General features: G+C 41.5%; 2 protein-coding genes across 2 annotated transcripts in view; both read left to right on the forward strand.

Moving 5' to 3' along the window:
- LOC123990170 (titin-like) overlaps positions 1 to 17,159 on the forward strand; it is a 172,535-nt gene extending 155,376 nt beyond the window's left edge. Inside the window, 16 exon segments of the mRNA XM_046290780.1 lie at positions 163 to 450; positions 550 to 849; positions 3,764 to 4,066; positions 4,774 to 5,076; positions 5,180 to 5,764; positions 5,870 to 6,172; positions 6,279 to 6,578; positions 6,719 to 7,294; positions 7,402 to 7,707; positions 7,811 to 8,401; positions 8,550 to 13,519; positions 13,632 to 13,788; positions 14,205 to 14,701; positions 14,902 to 15,055; positions 15,353 to 15,661; positions 15,806 to 17,159. Coding sequence (XP_046146736.1) covers positions 163 to 450; positions 550 to 849; positions 3,764 to 4,066; positions 4,774 to 5,076; positions 5,180 to 5,764; positions 5,870 to 6,172; positions 6,279 to 6,578; positions 6,719 to 7,294; positions 7,402 to 7,707; positions 7,811 to 8,401; positions 8,550 to 13,519; positions 13,632 to 13,788; positions 14,205 to 14,701; positions 14,902 to 15,055; positions 15,353 to 15,661; positions 15,806 to 16,092 — 10,229 coding nt within the window. The 3' untranslated portion in view covers positions 16,093 to 17,159.
- A 2,735-nt stretch (positions 17,160 to 19,894) lies between these two features.
- Positions 19,895 to 24,623, forward strand: LOC124028181 (acetylcholinesterase collagenic tail peptide-like). Its single transcript, XM_046340326.1, has 15 exons — positions 19,895 to 19,955; positions 20,252 to 20,349; positions 20,519 to 20,622; positions 20,729 to 20,770; positions 20,873 to 20,899; positions 21,031 to 21,102; positions 21,230 to 21,295; positions 21,384 to 21,410; positions 21,537 to 21,581; positions 21,665 to 21,700; positions 22,054 to 22,134; positions 22,291 to 22,387; positions 23,710 to 23,840; positions 23,998 to 24,123; positions 24,416 to 24,623. The coding sequence occupies exons 2-15, from the start codon at positions 20,265 to 20,267 to the stop codon at positions 24,443 to 24,445; spliced, it is 969 nt and encodes a 322-aa protein (XP_046196282.1). The 5' UTR covers positions 19,895 to 19,955; positions 20,252 to 20,264; the 3' UTR covers positions 24,446 to 24,623.
- The last annotated feature ends 249 nt before the right edge of the window (positions 24,624 to 24,872 follow it).

Below are 24,872 nucleotides of genomic sequence, written 5' to 3' on the forward strand. Positions count from 1 at the left end.
ATATATATATATATATATATATATATATATATATATATATATATATATATATATATATATATATATATATATATATATATATATATAATCTATATATCCAATTTAACTAACCTATCAACTATTCAAGCACATTTTTACATAACATTTCTTTATGTTTTACAGTTCTGCCAAAGGTTGATCTGTCTAGCATCCCACAGAAGTTTGTCAATGTGTTGGCTGGTAAACCACTTGAGCTGCACTTGCCAATAGTCGGTAGACCCCCACCAGTTTGCTCATGGTACTTCAGTGGTCAGAAGCTGAAGATCACTGAGCGTACGAAGATTCAGACCACTGGAAAGTTCTCTAAGCTAACTGTGCTTGATACTTCCATCGATGACAGCGGTAACTACACTCTTGAAGTGAAGAACGTCACAGGAGAGACATCTGAGATCATTAAAGTGATCATTCTTGGTATGTAACTTCTATCATAACACAAACTGAGGTCTTCACGTACAGTAAGTTATGAATATAAGACAATGACAGTACCATTCCTTTGTTTTTTTTCTTCAGACAAACCTGATGAGCCTAAAGGACCGGCCAGGTTTGATGGGGTTGATGCCACTTCAGTGACCATCAGCTGGGATCCTCCAGAGAGAAACGGAGGTGCCCCTGTCAGCGGCTATGTTGTTGAGCAGCGTGAAGCCCACCGTCCTGGATGGCTGCCAGTATCTGAGTCTGTCAGTAGACCAACATTCACCTTCGTCAAACTGACAGAAGGAGATGAATACATGTTCCGTGTCGCAGCAGTCAATCGCTACGGTGTTGGTAACTGGCTGCAGTCTGAAGTTGTGATGTGCAAGAGCGCAACGAGTAAGACATGTTTTTATACTATATCATGTAGCATACTTGAGTCGTTGCTCTTTATTTAACTAGGCAAGTCAGTTAAGAACACATTCTTATTTACAATGACGGCCAAACCCGGACCACACTGGGCCAATTGTGCGCAGCCCTATGGGATTCCCAATTACAGCCGGTTGTGATACAGCCTGTTTGGTATGTCCATGCTCAGCCAAAACGCACCATGGAGCAAGTTCTGATTGGCCAGTGAGGGGCCTAGCCTCGACACACCCACAACTTGTTTATTCATCAAAACCTAGCCCTCTCACGCCAACGCCAATAAGTGTGTCGATAATTGTGATAGTGAAAATAGAAAACATATTTCTGACACACCCCTGAACCTATAGCTCGACCGCCTGCGCTTAAATTGACCATTGCTTTAGGTTTGTTAAAATAGAGTCCAGGATATTCATTCCTGTTTACTTCTGTTTTTTAAATAAAGGTTCAAATAAAATAAAAATACAACGGCAAGATATAAAAAAAGACTCATTGCTGTTGAACCAGCCTTCGTTATAGTAGGCCTGAACCAGCCTTCGTTATAGTAGGCCTGAACCAGCCGTTATAGTAGGCCTGAACCAGCCGTTATAGTAGGCCTGAACCAGACGTTATAGTAGGCCTGAACCAGCCGTTATAGTAGGCCTGAACCAGCCGTTATAGTAGGCCTGAACCAGCCGTTATAGTAGGCCTGAACCAGCCGTTATAGTAGGCCTGAACCAGCCGTTATAGTAGACCATGGGTTTTGAGTACATTAAATGGAAAACAAGCAATTTTCACTGATAACTTCTAAATACATTGGTATTCACAGATCTCATCTCTCGTTTCATGGTGGGCATGGACACGTAGCCTACATCATGGAGGGGTTTTACGCATGTCCAAAACAGGACTTGCATGGATAAAATAATGTGCACCTGCCTACAATGCATAGAAGAAAAGAGAATGTCAGCTGTTTTACTCCTCTCAAACCTGACATTTTAATAAAGCTTTGGTGATTAAAGATGTATTTCTAAGCAGGAGCTAAAAAAATCATCTCAGGAGCGAAAACCTTTATCAATAGGCTTGACTACTTTTGCATTGGGCAGACAAAAAAAGGGGAGGCTATGCTTGATTTTTTAATGAAATAAAATAAAGTGGAAAAAAACATTTTATTATACCTTTATTTCAACAAGGAACACAGACTGAGACCAAGGTCTCTTTTATAGCTGGGCCCTTCGTATACATGTGTACACATACAGTTTAGGTACAATGATTAAGGAACTACACAAGACAAACAAAACCATCACAAATAACATAAAATAATACAGCAGCAGATTGTTACATTTGCACACAGGTTATTCCCCTAACAGGTTATTCCCCTAACAGGTTATTCCCCTAACAGCACAAGAACTTGCATTACCCGAAACAGTTACAAGCAATACAGAAATAAAAATCCTCCAATAAATATTTAAAATGGGCAACAGGGGGACAAGAGTCTGAAGTTGAAGTTTAGTCTGCAGGCTATTCCAGAGGCAAGGAGCGTAACAGGAAAAGACAGCCATAACCAACTCTGTGGAAATCACATGGGCCTCAAGTGTAATCCATGCTTGAGACCTGGTTTTGGGAATTCTAATTCTAATATTGATGAGTGATGATAAATAAGAAGGTCAATAAGAAGATAAATTCAGAAGTGCTTTATAGACAAACACGAGAGCATGTTGTTCTCGTCTCATGGACAGCGAAGTCCAACCCACATTTTGATATAAAACACAGTGGTGAGTTCTGTACCTAGCACCCGTAATAAACCTAAGTGCGCAATGATAAGTAGCATCCAGTGGTTTAAGTGTTGATGCCGTAGCATGCATGTAGATAATATCCCCATAATCTATAACAGACATAAAAGTAGCTTGCACAATTTGTCTTCTATTTGTAGAGGACAGACATGTCCTGTTTCTATAGAAGAAGCCTAGCTTGATTATTAGCAGTTCACAAAGTTCATCAATATGCATTTTAAAAGACAGTTTATCATCCAACCATATCAACCATACCAAGTATGTATATGCAGAGACCTGATTAATTCGAGAACCATCTAAGCTCGTAAGTGCAAGTGTATTTTCAACCAACTTTTTGAACCTATTAAAAATCATAAAATGTGTTTCCTTTGCATTTAAAACAAGTTTCAGCTGTATTTGTAATATCTTCAAATCTGTCTCCAATAGTGATAATGCCTGGTCAGCCGTTGAAGTGATAGAGTACATTACAGTGTCATCGACATTTTAATGAATTTGACACTTTCTTATCTCATCACCGATATTGTTTATGTAGAGAGTGAACAGTAATGGACCGAGTATAGAGCCTTGTGGGACGCCTTTAACCAACTCCAATGGCTCCGACTGGATGCCGTCGACTCTAACAGTCTGACTTCTATCCTTTAGATAGTCATGAAACCAACGACAGGCATCCAATCCCAGCCCTTTTGACGACAGCTTACCCAAAAGTATTGCATGGTCTACATGTTTTTTATGTTTCTAAATACAAAATATACAGGCACCAAAAGCACATCAGGCTACTCTTGTTCCGTTTCCACTGCCAAAATTCATATCATAGCGAACTATGTTACCGCTAAAACCAGCTTTTGGTTGATCTTAAATATCCTTATCAGCACTGCCTGAAATGAGCACATTGGATCATGTTTTTAAGGACACACCTCTAATATTGCCACCCTATCCATCTGAGCACAAGCGAGCTGATATAAGACAGATAAATTGCCGAAATTGGGGTTATGGCTGGAAAATGCCAGTGTGCCATTTTTTACATTGCGAAATTGCAAACTAACGTGCGTTTGACACTATCGCCGCCTTAACGCCAGCCGAAAATAGAGCCCCCTATGTATCTTGTTTTTTTTTGTTTACAGACATCCCTGGACCTCCAGGCAGACCAGCAGTATTTGACATGTCTCGTGATGGCATGACCATTGCATGGCTGGAACCAGAGGATGATGGTGGATCTGAGGTGTCTGGATACATAATTGAGCGCAAGGAGGTCAGATCTGACAGATGGGTGCGTTCTAACAAGAACCCAGTCACCATGACCAGATACAGATCAACAGGTCTGATAGAAGGCCTTGAGTATGAACATAGAGTAACGGCAATCAACGCTAGAGGTGTTGGCAAACCAAGTGTTGTCTCCTTAACAGCAGTGGCAACTGATCCCGTTGGTAAGTACTCTTTTTTGGATTTAATTCCATTAAATCACTGTTTGTATCATTTATTGAATTTAATTGCATATACTTATAATATACTTATAATAATAAATATTAGATAAAGACATTAAATACACTCAGTATACAAAACATTAAGAACACCTGCTCTTTCCATGACATAGACTGATCAGGTGAATACAGGTGAAAGCTATTACCCCTTATTGATGTCACTTGTTAAATCCACTTCAATCAGTGTAGATGAAGGGGAGGAGACAAGTTAAAGAATGATTTTTAAACCTTGAGACAATTGAGACATGGATTGTGTATGTGTGCCATTTAGAGGGTGAAAGGCCAAGACAAAAGATTTAAGTGCCTTTGAACGAGGTATGGTAGTAGGTGCCAGGGATACTGGTTTGTGTCAAGAACTGCAACGCTGCTGGGTTTTTCACACTCAACAGTTTTCCGTGTGTATCAAGAATGGTCCACCACCAAAAGGACATCCAGCCAACTTGACACAATTGTGGGCAGCATTGGAGTCGACATTGGTCAGCATCCCTCTGAAGCATTTTAGAGTACATGCCCTGACGAATTGTCATAGTTATATGGTTGCAACTCATTTTAGGAAGGTGTTCCTAATGTTCGATATACTCAGTATATTTTACATAATTGGAGATTGAGATAGATAGAGACAAGGATATTAATTTATTGGTTCACCCTCACAGATCCACCTGGCTCACCCCAGAACCCAAGAGTCACAGACACCACAAAATCATCCGTGTCCCTGGCCTGGAGTCCTCCTGATGAGGAAGGTGGATGTAAGGTCTCAGGTTATCTGATTGAGATGCAGAAAGCAGGCTCAGTCACCTGGATCAAATGTAACACAACACCTTCTCTGATCTGTGAATACACACTCACCAAAATGCCCCAAGGAGAGGAGTTCAAGTTCCGTGTGATGGCTTGCAACGCCGGTGGACCCGGAGAACCCGCTGAGGTCCCTGGAACAGTCACTGTGAAGGAAATGCTTGGTAAAGTCGTCTGCAAAAACACTGCCATTTCCAAAGCTTACTTTCTGGTTCCGTGACAAAGAATTTATTGCATTTCTAACCATTTCACCATTCTTAATTTCAGAAAAACCTGATCATGAGCTGGAAGCCAAGTACAAGGACATCTTTGTCGTCAGATATGGCAGTGTTGTCAAACTCTCAGTGCCCATCAAGGGTAAACCAGTTCCTACATGCAAGTGGACAAAGGAAGGCGCTGATGTGCCTGAGAGAGCAATGATCGCTTCCAATGACGACTGCACTGAACTGGTAATCAAGGGTGCAGAAAGAGTCGACTCTGGCACTTATGACCTACTGCTTGAGAACAAGTGTGGCAAGAAGAACGTTCACATCAAGGTGAAGGTTATTGGCCGTCCAACTGCTCCAGAGGGACCACTTGGATTCGAAGACGTCCAGGCACAATCTGTTAAGTTGACATGGAAGGCTCCTTCAGATGATGGTGGCTCTGAAATCCTTGGATACATTGTTGAGAGACAGCAGGTTCCAAAGACAGCCTGGTACACTGTAGAAACCAGGGTGGTGGACACATCTTTCATTGTGAAGGGACTCGAGGAGGGACAAGAGTATCACTTCAAGGTGACAGCTGAAAATACATTCGGTATCAGTGGATCGCTGAAGTCAACAGAACCCCTCATACCGAAGACTCCTCTCTGTAAGTATTACTTTATTGATTCCTCTTTGAACTTAGTCATTACATGAGTCTGCAAAGTGTAAATATATTCTAGTCTAAAACATGCTTTTTCTCTTATTAAAACAGGTCCCCCAGAGACATCAAGCATCCCACCAGAGGTTATGGATGTGACTAAGAGCTCTGCCTCTCTGTCTTGGTCAAGACCTAAGGATGACGGTGGCTCTGCCATTACCGGATATTATGTTGAGTACAAAGCAGTATCCTCTGAGACATGGGTTCGTCATGAGAAGAAGGTCGTTTCAACCCAGTTTACCATCCCTGGACTCACTGCTGATGCTGAATACCAGTTCCGTGTCATTGCTCAAAATTATATTGGAGACAGCGAACCAGGACCTGCATCCGAACCAGTCACATGCAAAGATCCATTCGGTGAGTTAGGAATTTAGATAACCATGTCTAATGTTACGTCATGATTGATGACATGGATATACATTGAACTACTACGTTTTTACATTTGCCCTGCTCTGTCTCCCAGACAAACCAAGCCAACCAGGCGAGATTGACACAGTAACTGTCACAAAGGACGCAGTCGCCATCAAGTGGGCGGCGCCAGAATGCGATGGTGGAAAGGAGGTCCTTGGTTACTGGGTTGAATACAGGAAGTCTGCAGAGGCTACCTGGAAGAAATGCAACAAGACACGCACCAAGGAGAAAAAGTTCACCATAACTGGTCTGGCCGAAGCCACTGAGTATGAGTTCAGAGTGATGGCTGAGAATGAGACCGGAATCAGCAGACCACGCAGAACAGCCACATGCATCAAGACCAAACTGAGCAGTAAGTGACTGAAGCAATTAATTATTTCATAATTGTATGGATGAACACTACATTGCCTTTAATTATTACTTGTTTATAATACCTTGCGAAAGTAAGGTGATACAATTCAAATAATGATTTAACTGTTGTTTTTCCAACAGCTGGAACTCAACCAAGCCTGAGGAAAGAAATGGATGAAGTTACGACTAAATTATACCAACCAGGAATTATGAAATGCCAGATTATTGGTAGACCTCTTCCCGATATCAAATGGTATAAATCTGGCAAGGAGATAATCGAGTCTCGTAAATATGAGATGAGCTCTGATGGCCGTAACCATTCACTGACCATTATGACAGACCAACAAGAGGATGAAGGAGAATACACATGCAAGGCTATCAATGATGCAGGTGAAGCAGAGACCAGTGGCATTCTCGTTTTGGAAACTGCTCCACAGTTCAATCCTGACTTCCCATTGAAGAATACCTACTATGCTGAAAGCGGCACTACTCTGCGTCTACATGTTGCCTACATTGGACGCCCTGAGCCTAAGATCATGTGGCTTTATGGAGCTACAACTGTGGTGGCTTCTGAGAATATCAGCATTGAAAACACAGAGCATTACACTCACCTGGTGATCAAGAATGTGCAACGCAGGGTACATGGAGGAAAATACAGAGTCAGACTGCACAATCACTTTGGCAGAGCTGATACTCTCATCAACGTTGAAATCCAAGGTGCTTTAACATTGAATTAGCACAAATCTACCAATTGTTTATCATCTACAATGTTTTTTACAATGTGACTACAAACTAATTGTAACTAATTTACCTCTTGTTTTCAGATAAACCTGCAATGCCTGAAGGTCCCATTGTACTTGATGCCCTGTTGAAGAACTCTGTGATTATTAGCTGGAAACCACCAAAGGATGATGGTGGATCAATGATCACAAACTACATCGTGGAGAAGCGTGAAGACAAGGAGGTTGATGACTGGACACTCGTGTCCTCGTCCATCACAGGCACAAACTGCCGCATTGCCAACCTCGTAGTAAACGCTGGGTACTTCTTCCGTGTGTATGCTCAAAATCGTTATGGCAACAGTGAGCCACTGGAGATCCCTACTCCCATCCTTATCAAGAGTTCAATGGGTAAGTTGTATCTCACAATATAGTTACATGATCATATATTTGTACAAATATGAGATGTTCAAGGCTTTGGATCCTTACTAACGTTATTCTGTTATATTTACAGATAAACCTTCACCACCACTGATGCCAGTGGTTTCTGGTGTGACTAACGTTTCCTGTGTGTTGTCCTGGAAACCTCCACTCATTGATGGTGGCTCCAAGATCAAGAGCTACTGCCTTGAGAAGAAGGAGAAGAAGGGCGAATGGACACCTGTCACTACTGATGAAATCAAATCCACAGTCTTTTCTGTCAAACGCCTCACTGAAGGATGTGAATATATCTTCAGAGTGAACTGTGAAAACCTTGGGGGAGTGAGTGATTGGAGTGTGGAATCTGAACCAGTTGTTCCAAAGACGCCTGTTGATGTCCGTGCTCCCGCCTTCAAAGAAGAACTGAGGAATATGAGTGTCAAATATAAGAGCAACGCCACCTTTGTTTGCAAGATCACAGGACAACCCAAGCCTGTAATTAAATGGTTCAGACGTGGCAAGGAGATCCAATCTGACGGAAAGAAACTGAAGATTCAAGAGTTCAAGGGAGGCTATCACCAACTGGTTATCTCCGCTGCTGATGAGGAAGACTCTACTGTCTACCAGATCAGAGCAACCAACCAGGGTGGATCCATCTGCACCACTGTCTCTCTGGATGTTGAAGGTAAGATCACAAATGTGTATGCAATAATACTTACATAGTATGAATACAATTCCATGTATTTGTTCCACATATCAAGAACATTATTAGTACATTCCTAATAGTTATTTGTTTATACTAATGATGTTAAAAAAAACAATTTTCTATCTAGTCCCTGCCAAGATTAACCTGCCCAAGAATCTGAAGGACAAAGAGGCTATCCCTGCCCTCCGTGGAGAGATTGTGAATATCAAGATTCCATTCAGTGGCAAACCTGATCCTGTCATCACCTGGCAGAAGGGACAAGACCTCATTGATAACAACGGATACTACCAAGTCATCGTCACAAGGTCATTCACATCGCTCGTGTTCCCCAACGGAGTTGATAGGAAGGATGCCGGTTTCTACATCGTTTGTGCCAAGAACAGATTTGGTATTGACCAACAGACAGTTGAACTGGATGTTGCCGATGTACCCGACCCACCACGTGGTATCAAAGCAAGTGATGTTTCTAGAGACTCAGTCACTCTGAGTTGGCAAGTACCTGCTAATGATGGTGGAAGCAGAGTAGCCAGCTATGTTGTGGAGAAGTGTCCCACAACATCTGACAGATGGGAACGTGTTGCCCAGTCTCGTGATACTCGCTATACCATCATCAACCTGTTCGGAGGAACCAGCTACCAGTTCAGAGTCATAGCCGAGAACAAATTCGGTCAAAGTCAACCATGTGAACCAAGTAGTCCCGTTACAACAAAGGAGGACAAATCAAGAGTCCTTGGCTATGACAGCGAGGTTAGTGACAGAGATGTTCCCAAGCAAAAGGCTCCACATTCATGTGCCAAGAATGTGCATACCAAGTACATGATTGCTGAGGAGCTGGGCCGTGGCCAGTTTGGTATCGTTCACCGTTGTGTTGAGACCAGCTCTAAGAGGACATACATGGCCAAATTTGTCAAGGTGAGGGGTGCAGATCAAGCATTCATCAAGAAAGAAATTGCTACACTTAACCTGGCCAGACACAACAACTTCTTGTGTCTTCATGAGTCCTTCGACAGCACTGAGGAATTAGTCATTATCTATGACTTCGTCTCAGGTCAAGACATCTTTGAACGCCTCGGCACAGCCGACTTTGAGCTGAATGAGCGTGAAATCGTCAACTACATCAGACAAGTATGTGAAGCTCTTGAGTTCTTACACGACAAGATTTATGGCCACTTTGACATCAGGCCTGAAAACATTGTGTACACCACAAGAAAGGGCAGTAAAGTCAAGATCATTGAGCTAGGACAGGCAAGACACCTGACTCCTGGCGACCAGATCAAGGTTCAGTATACTACAGCTGAGTACGCTGCTCCTGAGATCCACCAGAATGACATGGTCAGCAGTGTTACTGACATGTGGCCAGTAGGTGTTCTAGTCTATGTCCTTCTCAGTGGACTCAATCCATTTACTGCCGAGACTCATCAGCAGATGATTGACAACATATCAAATGCTGAATACAGTTACGATGACGAAACCTTCAAAGTACCTACTGTTGAAGCCTTAGACTTTATCAACCGCCTTCTCACCAAGGAGCGCAAGCACCGTATGACTGCTGCCCAAGCTTTAGAACATCCTTGGCTAAAGATGCAAGCAGAAGTACTCAGTGCCACAGCAATAATAACCACAAGGCATAAGAGATACTACCAGGCCATGGCAAAGAAAGAATGGGCCACTGTCGTTGCAGGAGCAAGAGTTGCTAGTGGCGGTGCAATCAGAGCCCAGAGAGGTGTCACAGTTGCCAAAGTAAAGATCGCACCATTTGAACATGGCCCAGTCGGTGGTCAAATCATTCATACAGTGGTGGATGTGGGAGCAGATGTCAAATTTGCTTGCAACATTGAAAACTATGACAGCGCCACAGAGGTAACATGGTACTGCGGTGTGCGTCAACTAGAGGCAAGTGACAAGTATGAAATCGACTATGAGGATGGTCTAGCTGTTATATGTATCAAGGGAGTCACGAAAGCAGATGACGGCACCTATAGATGCAAGATCATCAACGATTATGGTGAGGACAGTGCCTACGGAGAGCTCTTTGTAAACGGAGTCAGATCATACCGTGAGTACTTCACAGCCCGTGTGGTGAGGAAAGTGAAACGTAGAGTGGACACAGCAAGACTGCTCCAGAAACCACCAGAGTTCACCCTGCCCTTGTTCAACCATGCAGCTTACATCGGAGAAGATGTTCGATTCGGTGTGACTATCACTGTGCATCCTGAGCCTCGTGTTACATGGTACAAATCTGGCCAGAAGATTGTTCCTGGTGATGATGAGAAAAAGTACACGTTCATAACCGACAAGGGTCTTTATCAATTGGTGATTCACTGTGTTGATGCTGATGACGATGCGGAGTACTCAGTTGTGGCCCGTAATAGATTTGGTGATGACAGCTGTAAGGCAAAACTGGCTGTGACACCTCGCCCAGCACCAGCAGACAATACCTTGAGGCCCATGTTCAAACGTCTCCTGGCAAACGTGGAGTGTAGGGAAGGCCAGAATGCACGCTTTGAAATCAGAGTGTCAGGACTCCCAACTCTGAAGTGGGAGAAAGATGGCATGCCATTGGCATTTGGTCCACAAATTGAAGTGGTCCATGAAGGCCTGGATTACTTTGTCCTGCATGTGAAAGATACTCTACTTAACGATTCTGGCTGTTACAGAGTTACCGCAACCAACTCAGCTGGATCTGCCAGTTGTCAAGCCATTCTCAAGGTGGATCGCATCACCCATGTGAAAAAGGTTTACGAGAGTGAAAGAGACAAAAAGAAACAAGCAGAGAAAGAACAAATTGAGAAGAAGGTCAGATTATCTCAAATCATGTCTGGAACTGATGTCATGCCACTTCCTACTTTGGCACAACAAGCTTTGAGAGAAGCGACATTGTTGTGCCAACCAGTAGAGGCAACCAAAAAGGACAAGACTGAAGCCGAAGATAAGAAACGGGCAGAAGAAAGGAAAAAGAGAGCAGAGGAGAAGAGACTGCGTATGCCTTATGATGTTCCCCAACCTCGTGAACGTGGCCCAACTGCTCTTTTGGAAGATATGGAAATCAAACACTACAAACCTTGCTCTGACATGAAATGGTACAAGAAACTCCGCGATCAATATGAGTTCCCTGAACCAATGGACAGGATTTCACAGAAGAGACTGAAACGCATCCGTCTCTCCAGGTGGGATCAGTTCTACGAAGTCCCTCTGCCAAGAATCAAGGAATCTTACAAGCCAAAGTGGCGTATTCCACAAGTTTCACAGGATGATTTGGAGACTGTCAGACCTTCAAGGCAGCGCACTCCATCTCCTGAAATAGAAGCATATCACAGAATCAGAAGAAGGTCTCTTGGTGATCTCTCAGACGAGGAGCTTCTCCTGCCAATTAATGAATATCTGGCAATGAAGAGAACTGAGGAGGAGAGACTTCAACTTGAGGAAGAACTAGAACTTGGCTACTCTGCATCCCCACTAAGCCTTAGCCCTGTACGCTTTGAATTAGGTGCACTGCGCCACACATCACCAAGACGCACAGTCTATGAAGGTGTGGGTGAGGGTGAAGAGGTTCCATTATATGAAAACTATCGTATTCCTTCTAAGTATGAGGCTGGTCCAAGCTATGTTGACCTTCGCCTGCGCCATGACAAGGCTACATTCCGACCGCCAAGACAAAACCAGAGAGTGTTGGAGGAGAGGGAGGATCGAGAGATGCTGAGAAATGTGAAAACGACTCAAAGAATAACCGGTTACAAGAGTGAACTGAAACACATGGAGTTTGAAGAAAAAACTAGAACCGTGAAGAAAGACAGAACTACAACTTCCCATGTGTCAACATATATAGCAACTAAAACTGAGGGGAGAAGGTCACCCACCCCCGAAAGAACCCGTCCGCGTTCCCCTAGTCCTCTTGCTACTGTCAGATCAGCCTCCAGATCCAAGGTGGAGACTGTACAGTTGGCAAAAGTTGACCACCTGGCAAGATATGAGTCAAGAAAAGCCGTTCTGAGATCCGAGCGGACATCAGTAGAAAGGAAGGAGGTTGTAAGTATGCAGCCCTTCAGCCTCGACCATACCCCACGAGTCACTGTGAGGATGCGTTCCCATCGTGTGCCATACGGTCAGCACACCAAATTTACACTGAACGTCCAATCAAAGCCAACCGCTGAGGTGAAGTGGTACCATAACGGACAACTGATAACCGAGAGCAGGAGGTACCGTATATCCAACCTGAGCGGAGTTCTGTATCTTCAAATTCTTGACTGCACCACAGAGGACAGTGGCACTTACCGTGTTGTCTGTACTAATGCAGTGGGAGAATGCTCAGACTATGCCACTCTGGATGTCGCAGGCATGGGAGAGTATTCTAGCTATATGGCACCTCGCGAAGACGAGGAACCCCCAGCTCTTCCTGTGGCAACCAAGATAGGTGCTTACCAAATATCCTCCAAGACGGTGAAGACTGTTGAAACACACGAAACACACATGGAGGAGTCCAGCACATTTAAAGGAAAGAAGACTACTCTACCCGCATCTATCCTAACAAAACCACAGTCCCTCACCTTAAATGAGGGAGAGACTGCAAGATTTGCATGTGATGTTGACGGTGAACCAGTGGCAACTGTAACCTGGATGCGTGAGGGACAAATTATCGGATCTTCTGTTCGCCACCATGTCACTACAGAACAGTACAAGTCTACTTTTGAAATCACCTCTGTTGAGATGTCAGACGAAGGCAGCTACTCAATCATGGTGGAAAACTCTGAGGGAAGCCAAGAGGCGCACTTCAGTCTAACCATCCGCCGATCGGAAGCCAAAGAGGAGGTCTCTTCTACAGTGACATACTCATACGAAGAGCCTCCAATGCATTCCCCTAGTCCAGTCACGTCTCCACCAAGGATGAAGTCTCCTGAATCAATCAGCTCTCCAAAGAGAGTTAAGTCCCCTACCAGCCCTACACCTAAGTCACCCACTGAGAAAGTCACCCTCAAAACCAAGCCCTCCATCTCATCTGGTCTTCAGGACATGACCGCATCTGCAGATTCCATCGTCAAGCTGACAGTGAAAATGACTAGAGATCCTAAAGCTGAGATCTCATGGATGAAGGATGGAAAGGTATTTAGTCACATTTGATTTAATATTCACACTTGAATAGACATTTCAAAGGTATTAAATATAGGTTGAAATATATGCTTTTTTACTTTCTTTCTTTCTTTTTCATTTGCAGACTCTCATTCACGGTGGAAAATATGAAATTCATGAAGAGCATGATTCGGCACACCTTGAAATCTATGAATCTGAGGCCTCTGACAGTGGAGTTTACAAATGCACAGTCACCAATAGTGCTGGGTCATCATCCACAAGCTGCATTGTCTCTATTCAAGGTATGCATACTCTATACTATACTATATATATACACATATATAAATAAATGTTTTATTGTCACATACACTGGATAGGTGCAGTGCAATGTGTTGTTTTACAGGGTCGGTCATAGTAGTACAGCGCTCCTGGAGTAAATTAGGTTTAAGTGCCTGGCTTAAGGGCACATTGACAGATTTATTACCTTGTCGGCTTCGGTATTTGAAACATTTCGGTAACTGGCCTAATGCTCTAACCGCTAAGTTATCTGCCAATGTAGGAATTATTTATCATAATTAAGGCCCGGTTCTGGTGATATTGTTATGTTTATATTATTTATTCAATCAACTTATCTCTTGATAAGTCCAGTATCTATAAACCTTATAATTCTGCATATGGCCTAATATCTAATCAATGTATCTCTTTTTCTCTGTCTTAGCCTCAAACAAATCCAAAGCACTTGCAACAAAAACAGAAATTTCAGAGCAAGTTATTAAAAAGGAAATTGTCTACGGAGAGGTAGAGTCTTACACAGAAATCAAGGCATCCCATACTCAGATGGCCATGACTGAAGGTCAGTCTCTCACCCTGAGAGCCAACATCCCCAGAGCTTCAGATATCAGATGGATCCTGAACGGAATGGAACTGGCCAACTCAGAGGACTACAGATATGGTGTGTCTGGAAACAACCATACCATGACCATCAAAAAGGTCAGCCAATACGAGCAGGGGGTCATCACATGTGAAGCCAAAACCGAACATGGCCTTGTCAAGTGCCAGTTCAACACTACTGTCACTGAAGCACGATCAGATGCACCATCATTCCTTGTGCAGCCACGCTCTCAGAATGTCAATGAAGGACAGAACGTCAAGTTCACATGTGAGATTGCAGGAGAGCCTGCCCCTGAAATCGAGTGGTTTAAGGACAACATAATGGTGAGTAGGCTACCAATGATTTTGTAAATAATGTTTGATTTGATTTCTTCAATTAAATTACATTTAATACGATAGAACTGTATTCATCCAATCCGGGGCAATCAGACAAAGCAAGTCAGGTTACAAACATCACTTGAATAGGTACTTGATTAATACAAAACAGAAACGAATATGTTATTATTTTGGCTCTCTCGGTACAGGTATCTATGACCTCAAACACAAAACTGAGCCGTTCCAAAAATGTATACACTCTGGAGATTATTGAGGCCACAGTTGCAGACAGTGGCAAATACACCATCAAAGCCGAAAACAAATATGGACAGTGCTCTGCAACATCATCTCTCAGCGTTATCAGTAAGTTGTCATTGCTTCATCAATCCATTGTTTAATTAACAGCTTACAGTACAGTGTGATAATGCAAAGCTTCCCAAGTTTTTTGAAAAATGAAACTTGAGTCTCAAAATTTTACTAATAGCTTAAATTAAAGACTAATCTTTAATTTTCCTTACCAGTATTTTCCATAGAATATTAACAAAATGGACACGCCATTTTGTTTATATTCATATAGAAATATACACAGATGGATTTGAGTATCTCCATCGAGAAATGACCATTTAGCCATGTACCTCATCATTTGCGTTATTCTCACAGCTCTTGTTGAAGAACCTGCCAAAATGGTTATAATGGAGCAAAGAGCTGCTGCTGCCAGCTTGCACAGTGACAGTTTCTCAGCCACATCAGTCCATATGGCTGGAGCATCAATGACACATGAAGGTTCTTTCCAAAGACAATTTGAAAGCATGTCTGCTGCTAGCATGTCCGCCATGACATCTGAATCAATGGTATCCATGAGCTCCAGCAGTATGATGAAAATGTCAAGTGAAATAACGTCAAGTCATGCTAGTTCAATGTCAACTCATGGATCCTCAATGACTGCTCTTACTCATGGTGTTGGTAAAGGTGAGATGAATTACCATTACCTATACATCTAGTAGTGGTATTAGTAGTATAGTCTGAGTGACTATCGTATGTTGTTCCTCTGCTTTCAATAAGAAGTTGACACCTTAATTAATTCCTATTTATTTTTTTCTCGTTGCCCTGTAGCTCCCAAAATCGAATTTCTCCCAGAGGATGTCAGCATTGAGCCAGGAAGGCCTTTGAGCGTGTCCTGTGCTTTCTCTGGAGACCCAACACCTGAGATTGAGTGGACCCGCACAGGGAAACAGTGTGATGAAGACAGTGACCGGTTCCACATCGAGACCACGGAGGACCTCACCACCCTTGTAATCCCCTGTGTGAAGGAAGACGATGCCGGAGCGTACACCCTCAAACTGTCCAACAAGCTTGGATCTACCATGGCAACTGTCAACATTCATATTCGATCCATGTAAAAAACAACAACACGTAAACATATCATTTCTATCCCCCATTTTCCCTCCTCCAGTACCTTTTTATTTATTGAATTAGCAAAAATAATCTTTACTTGATAAAGACCTGGATTTCTGTTCTTGTAAATATGAACTATTTTTATACCAAACTTGACATAAATTTATGCCAAACTAGACTAAAGTCTAAAGTTGTTATAAAATGTGCCATATTGGATAATTATGACTAGGATTTTTGAACCACTTTTCTGTGACATGTACATAATGTATATAGCCGAATTTAACGGTTATGGAAAATGTATGAATTGTTATTTATGACAATATTAACTGAAACAAAAGGAACTAAATGTTTAACAGGAGAAAGTTTCACATGAAACGAATACCCTGAAAAACCTGAAACTAAACTCCGTGCCTCAACAAAAAGTTGAAGTCTTAAGATTTCCTCAACAGGTAGAGAGGTTCCCTGTTGAAGTTTATACTAAATCAGAGAAAGACAATGTTATGCACCGTGCATCTGTGCGTGCAATATTACAAATACTCATATGAATTGTAACATGATCATAAGACCCTGAGTGCTGTTTGCATAAACCCTCATGTAAGTAGCACAACTAGGTCTTGTGTTCAGACTGACTATGTCATACCACCATTTTAATGACATGCTCAAGGTGCGAGCGGCCTGCACTTTGAGCTCTATTTTTATGTGCTCTGTTTCCGGCAATGGACAGTTGAATTGGCTTTTTAAAACGTAACATCACCTGGCCATTAAAAAACATTAAAAGTCAATTCAAGTACTTCGTTGCAGAAACAGTGCCACCTCTTGGAGGATTGTTAGGTAATATTTTGTGTGTGTGAGTGTGTTTTAGTTTTAGAATTTCACCTTGCCAGTAGTCAGGGTAACCATCAAGTGAATGTACCATGGTGAGACCATCTACCGTGAAACAAAGAAAGCAAAAAGCATGAATAATAATGCCCTGCACTTTGATTTAACTGAGTCTATTGATGTAGAATTACTACTATATTCATCCTCCTTGAGTTTTATTTGACTGATTTAATAAAGCATGATTTCAGCACTAGTGAACAACTCTGTTTCTTTATTAATCTCAAGAACCTTGTATTGATGTTCAGTTTCCTTTCCTTCTCAATGATTCCTTCACTTTCACATGCAACACATAGCCTGCAACACGTGCTTTTACACCTGCATTGTTTGCTGTTTGGGGTTTTAGGCTGGGTTTCTGTACAGCACTTTGAGATATCAGCTGATGTACGAAGGGCTATATAAATAAATTTGATTTGATTTGATTTGATAGCCACTAATGTAGAGGGGAAAATAAGAACTAAATGGATACCACAGTCACAAGTCACAATTTGATTATACAGAATATTACAGAACAGTACAGAATATTAACCTGTTTAGGTAGCTCATTTCGGGAGAGCTTAGGCTGGAGTACATATTGTCCCACGCTTTGTCAAAGTTATATAGCTTAGGCTGTTTGTTATTTTGAAAGTCTATAACAGGGTTCATCAATGTTTTGTAGGCCTACATACACTATATGACCAAAAGTATGTCAACCATCTCATTCCAAAATCATGGGCATTAATATGGAGTTGGTCCCCCCTTTGCTACTATAACAGCCTCTACTCTTCTGGGAAGGCTTTCTACTAGATGTTGGAACATTGCTGCAGGGACTTGCTTTCATTCAACCACAAGAGCATTAGTGAGGTCAGGCACTGATGTTGGATGATTAGGCCTGGCACACAGTCGGTGTTCCAAATCATCTCAAAGGTGCTCGATGGGGTTGAGGTCAGAGCTCTGTGCAGGTCTGTCCTGTTCTTCCACAATGATCTCAACAAACCATTTATTTATTTAGCTTTTCATGTTTGATCCCTTTTTCTCCTCAATTTCGTGGTATCCAATTGGTCGTTACAGTCTTGTCCCATCGCTGCAAGAGGCGAAGGTCGAGAGCTGTGCGTCCTCCGAAACACGACCCAGCCAAGCCGCACTGCTTCTTGACACAATTCCTGCTCAACACGGAAGTCAGCCGCACCAATGAGTCGGAGGAAACACCGTACACCTGGCGACCGTGTCAGTGTGCATGCGCCAGGCCCAGAATCACTAGAGCGCGATGGGACAAGGAAATCCCGGCCTGCCAAGCCCTCCCCTAACCCGGACGACGCTGGGCCAACCCAGATTTGTCCGTCAGACTGCCAGATGGTGAAGAGTGATTCATCCCTCCAGAGAACCCATTTCCACTGCTCCAAAGTCCAATGGAGGTGAGATTTACACCACTCCAGTCGACACTTGGCATTGTGCATTAAGCTTGTGTGTGGCTGCCTGGCCCATTTCATGAAGCTCCCGAAACAGTTCTTGTGCTAACGTTGCTTCCAGAGGCTAGCCAGACACTGATGAAACTGGGTTTGCACAACCAAAGAAGCTGAAAATGTCCCAGTTCGTCCAAGGCCTGTATACTCACCAGATATGTCAAGCATTGAGCATGTTTGGGATGCGCTGGATTGACATGTACGACAGCGTGTTCCAGTTTCCACCAATATTCAACAATTTCGAACACAGCCATTGAAGAGGAGTGGGACAACATTCCATAGACCACAATCAACAGCCTGATAAACTCTATGCAAAGGAGATACAGACTAATTTCCTGATCCACGGTATCTGTGACCAACAGATGCACATCTGTATTCCCAGTCATGTGAAATCCATAAATTAAGGTCTAATGAATTTATTCACAGACCCAGTTTAAATCAAACCAGGTGTAGGTCTAACTCTGGTCTATAAACCAAGAACTAAGAATTAAAAACCTTTCAATTATGCGTTCTCCACTGACATTGCTTTATCTTGAAAATTTGATTGCTGACATGAATTATTTGGAGGGATTGTATTAACAGTGGACTAATGGATAAAATACTTAATGGTAGTTTTTAGTTGCAGTATTCCTTCAACACAGCATGACATGACATCTAAAGGTAGCCAGGTGTAAAGGTCAATATCATATACAACTGTGATTGATTGTGTCATACATACACAACTTCAGTGACCTTACAGCCTGCTGGGCTTTGAGCCAAATATCAGCTACACTCTGTCTGAACACAGACGGACCAATACCCAGGTTAAAGGGGCAATCCACAATTCAAATAATAACAAAGCGGGCACGCCACCACTTTTTTGGGGTTAATAGCTGTTACCACTCTCAAATTCATAAACAAGAGCTACAGTATGGATGCAAGGACTGACCATCTATGAGATCAAAATTATAGTTTTAACCATGTTTTGAAATACATTGTATGTTTATGTTGCCATTGTTTACAAACATTGGAGTAAAATAAGCTTGTATTTTGGGTTCTGATGGGGTATGACAGATGAACTAAACTCACAAGACATGTATAAGTTCTATTCTTCAAGAATCAATGGCTATATATATTTAATTTAACAGTCAAAATGGATGTAGGAACTGCAGATTGCATATGCAGACAATGCAGATGCAGGAATAGTATCTACTATAAGAGATGTCGTTTTTTTAAAGAAAAAGTTAATAAAAAAATCATAAATTACAATTGTTCCACCATATCAACACATGTAGCAAATGCATCAACCTGACACATTTTGAGATTCTGAGAATTTAGCCCGGTGAACTGAAGGCTAAAAAACTGCATCTCTTTGGCACTGCAACAGTATTACTCATTATTTAATTATTTTTACTCAACTACTGCCAGAGTTGCACTTCCATTCTTATTGAGATAAGTGGATATATGGTGCAAGCTTGCAATTTGAGATCCAACTACGGTACTGGCCCCTGCAATCAGGACTATCAGAGAAGCAACAGTATTGCTACGGCGGGAACAGAGCTTACAGTGAGGTAAGACATTCAGTAGATGTTATTTTTTTAAATGTATGGAAATATTTACATTTGAAAGTAGTTATAAGATATAAATCTTAGGCTATGTTGATGATGTAGGGGGGTTTCGCAGTCTTTGGCAGTACTCCTGTGTTGATGCTCTGAATAGCTGGCTAATGGCTATGCTACAAGTTATTGGAGGCTAGATATCAGGAAAACTAGCCTTATTAAGGTTGGGCTTTGCCCCACAGTATATGATATACAGTAGTCATATTGACGAGTTGACTTGCAACTAACTGGCAAGTGTTTGCTTTCAGATCTTGAGGTAACATGCCAAAGCAATATGCTTTTATACTCCATCTTTTCATTGGCTGTACTGTCATAGTCACAGAAGCTACACCATCCTTCCGATCAGGTTTGTAGTGATTGTTGGTAGTGTTTTCAATTTAAAAAGACGATAAAAATATGCTGAACTGAGACAAATAAGGAACTATGAGATGAATAACTTTTTTAAAAGAGAGAAAATAAAAAAGGTGCTTACCTTGTTCACTTGATTATTTTTCTCACCTTATTCACTTATTCAGGTAAGAAGAATATCTGGTTGGTTCCGAAATGCAAAACATTTCTGTCTCCTCCTCCTCCTCCTCCTCCTCCGTTTCCTCCATCGACACGGACATCTGCCCTACTGGTAATGGACATAGCAAACAGCACATAAACAATTCAGACTATGTTGGTTTACAGTGTAAGATGCAAGTTAGATGTCTGTCATATGTTCTTGCTGACTGTTGTTTCAGGTTGATATAACGGAATATCTCAGGGGACCAAAGGGTGAAAAGGTAGTACTCGCTTGATTTCTATATACTGTAACTGATAATAATAATTATCATTTTTATTAAGTTATTATTTATGCAGTTCATTTTCACGGTTTCTCTTTAAAGGGCTGCAAAGGACCAAAGGGTCAGATGGTATGAATATATACATTATAATAAAAAATAATACATAGGATTTATATGAGACTTTTTATAATGACACTGGAACGCATCAGAAAGACACACTCAGTAGTGGGACAGTTATGTGACTGGACATTGTCTTGCAGGGTCGACGCGGTCAAAAGGGAGAAGAGGGAACCCATGGTTCCCCTGGTGTGATAGGACTCATAGGCCAAAAGGTCAGTGACACAATCTCAAAAGCAATTGGGCTCCCTTTCTGGTATATAAGCTGTAGTTTGAATAATGGATAGGTATAGAGAGTGCTACATCCATAATAAGTTTTAGTCTGTCTTTACTCATCGCTAGGGAGAGAAGGGGGATAGAGGCTGGCGTGGTTTATTCGGTGACATTGGCAGACCTGGAACACATGAGGTAAATTATCCACATAATAACTAATGCTGTGTTCTACCGGTATATTTCACGCTGCTTTTACAACAAATGTACATTTGTGTTTTTACAGGGTCCTCAAGGACGCACTGGTTCAAAAGTAAGCTTTTACTGCTTTAATAATTCATAGTTTCACAACTAATATACTTAACACAATAATAGTGTATGTCTAGCACCAAGTAAACTAAAATTACACGTGAAAATGTGATGTTTATGATATAAACAGGGCGAGAAGGGACTGAAAGGTGACCCGGGACAAAAAGGTGGAAAGGTAAATTGTCAATCAAGTTTCATTCCCAATTGGAACGTCACATGTACTTTTACTCAACCCTCAACTTGTGTGTTATTTAACAGGGTTCCACTGGAAAACCTGGTCTCCATGGACAGAAGGTGAATGAATAGCCAGCATTCTCTTACATTAAAGGCTAAAGATGCTGAAACAAACCCCTTAGCCAGCAAACCTGGATTTGGAGAAATGCTAATGAACAGCAATCATTGAAAATGTAATATAATAATAATAATATATGCCATTTAGCAGACGCTTTTATCCAAAGCGACTTACATTCTACGTATGGGTGGTCCCGGGGATCGAACCCACTACCCTGGCGTTACAAGCGCCATGCTCTACCAACTGAGCTACACAGGACCATTGAATGTCTAATTGAAGAAGCATTTTGTGGCCAAAATATTTCAATTTTAATGGTTACATTTTTGATTATATAGTTGTATGCTTAATGGTTTAGGGTGACCGAGGACTAAAAGCATACACTGGATTACGAGGACTGGATGGACCTAGGGGAAGCCCCGGGCATAGAGGGACAATGGTAAAGTGTCTCTGCTGTCTCTGCTGTCTCTGTAGCCTACAGTTTTTCTGAAAATAATTAATTTTGCAATAATGATTAACTATCTTTCATTTTCAAAAGGTTAGACTAAACAAACTTCCTTTGATGTTGTTCTGCACTACTCCATATTGTATTTAGGGAATAAAAGGTCATCGTGGACCGCATGGGTTAACTGGATATCATGGAGTTGTGGGCAAACAGGGCACAACAGGAAAAACTGGTGCTCCAGGGGAAGGTTAAGTATATTATTGATATCATGTATCGTATGTATGCTGAATGTACAAAACATTAAGAACACTGGTTCTTTCCCGTGACAGAGACTGCAACTCAATATTAGGAAGGTGTTCCAAATGTTTGGTATACTCAGTGTATATCTATACATTATTATGTAGGCCTACAGTGCCGTGAAAAGCATTTGCCCCCTTTCTGATTTTCTCTATTTTTGCATATTTTTCTATATTTGAATGTTATCAGATCTTCAACCAAAACCTAATATTAGATAAAGGGAACCTGAGTTTAAAATTACCCCAAATATATACTTATTTTATATATTTAATTAGCAAAGTTATGCAACACCCAATTCCCCTATGTGAAAAATCAATTTCCCCCTTACACTCAATGACTAGTTGTGTCACCAAATGCTTCCTGTAGTTGTTGATCAGTCTCTCACATCGCTGTGGAGGAATTTTGGCCCCTATTGCATGTAGAACTGCTTTAACTCAGCGACATTTGTGGGTTTTCAAGCATCAACTGTTAGTTTCAAGTCCTGCCACAACATCTCAATTGAGATTAGGTCGGGACTTTAACCATTCCAAAATGTCAAATTTGCTGCTTTTTAGCCTTTTTCATGTAGACTTGATTGTGTATTTTAGATCATTGTCTAGCTGCATGACCCAGCTGCACCTCAACTTCAGCTCACAGACGGATGACCTGACATTCTCCTGTAGAATTCTCTGATACAGAGCAGAATTCATGGTTCCTTCTATTAAGGCAAGTCGTCCAGGTCCTGAGGCAGCAAAGCATCCTCAAACCATCACACTACCACCATCATGCTTGACCGTTGGTATGAGGTTCTTACTGTGGAATGCAGTGTTTGGACCCATGTTGTCTAAAAAGTTGACTCAAGTTTGCCAAAAAGCACCTGGAAGCACCTGGATGATCATCAAGACTTTTGGAAGAATGTTATATGGACATATTATTTAAAAGTATAACTTTTTGGATGACATGGGTCCCAGTTACTGGGAGTAAGGGGGCAATAACTTTTTCACACAGGGGCATTGGGTGTTGCATAACTTTGTTTATGAAATAAATGAAATAAGTATGTAATTGTTGAGCTATTTGTTAACTCAGGTTCCCTTTATCCAATATTAGATTTTGGTTAAAGATCTGATAACATTCAGTATAAAAAAATATGCAAAAGCAGAGAAAATTTGAAATGGGGCAAATACTTTACACGGCACTATATATACATTATTCTGAGTATAAATTATGTATTACGATATATTATACAAACAGCTATTGATTTGATTAAAAAAACGTTCTTGTGTTTTCTTCTAGTATATGTTATTCAAGGACACAGAGGGGAGAAAGGCCATAAAGGACCTTCTGCCTTTTGTAATTGTTCTTCAGCAAATTCCTTCATGCCAATCCCTGGCACTGGAAGATATAATGCTGATAAGGCAGTATCTGTAAGTGTATAATAAGAATCGTTCTATGCTTGAATAACATCATGATGTTTGGGTGATATCAAACATCTTAATCATTTAGTCATTTGATCCATTTTTTAACCTCTTTGAACCGTCCATTGAATACATTTTTTTAACCTTTTTATCAATTGAACAATAGATTTACATTGTGAATGGTGAGAGCGAGATGTCGGAGTTAAGATCTGAAAATGTTATGGTCCTGAGGAGAGATACTCGCATGCTGTTCGTCTACAGTGGCTCTGAATGGATTGATGTTATGGCTCAGGTAAACATGCACTGATGTTTTAGTACGTCTGACATTCTTAGGCTACATTTGGAAAAGTGTCCATGACTGCATCCCAAATGTTACCCTATTTCCTATAGTGTACTACGTTTTGATCAGGGTCCCTAGGTGTTGTGACACTAGAACTACTGCCCCATAGGGCTCTAGTCAAAAGTAGTGCAGTATTGGGAATCTGGTGCCATTTGAGCTACACCCCTGTTTTTTCACAATGTTTTGTCTAATCTGATTGTTTTCCTATTCAATTCCATGAACACACTCTTGGTGTTGTGGACAGAACAAACATCCCACTGCATCTGCTCTGTGACTACCCTCCTGCAAGAAGCACCCCCATGTAGTATGTGGTTCTGTCCTTGAGCTGTTGTCTGTTGTCAGGTTCTGTAATATGTCATGTTTCATGTTTTGTGTGGACCCCAGGAAGAGTAGCTGCTGCTTTTGCAATGGGGATCCCAATAGAACACCAAAAAATACTCGAAACAAATGAAGAAGCCCTGTCTGTCACTATAGGCTACTGTGGAATAAAATTAAATAAAATTCACATCCTAATTTCTATTATGTCTGTCTGACTCAGTGCACTGAATGTCCACACTACGTAAAATGTCAATGAAAAGTTAATAAAATATATACAATTTCATTTTTGTTCCATTTTTACACATGACATGGACATTCTTGGATACATTACCGGTGTGGTTATAAATATTGTTTACCATTTAGCATGCAGCCCTTGTATTGCT

Source organism: Oncorhynchus gorbuscha, linkage group LG01 (assembly GCF_021184085.1).
Source record: "Oncorhynchus gorbuscha isolate QuinsamMale2020 ecotype Even-year linkage group LG01, OgorEven_v1.0, whole genome shotgun sequence".
Lineage (NCBI taxonomy): Eukaryota > Metazoa > Chordata > Actinopteri > Salmoniformes > Salmonidae > Oncorhynchus > Oncorhynchus gorbuscha.

Bases quoted from the DNA above. Each gene is read 5' to 3' on its own strand.
- LOC124028181 (XM_046340326.1), top strand. From the start codon at position 20,265: ATGCCAAAGCAATATGCTTTTATACTCCATCTTTTCATTGGCTGTACT. The intron at 20,900-21,030 runs GTATGAATATAT...ATTGTCTTGCAG, and splicing joins AAGGACCAAAGGGTCAGATG to GGTCGACGCGGTCAAAAGGG. The intron at 22,388-23,709 runs GTTAAGTATATT...GTTTTCTTCTAG, and splicing joins AACTGGTGCTCCAGGGGAAG to TATATGTTATTCAAGGACAC.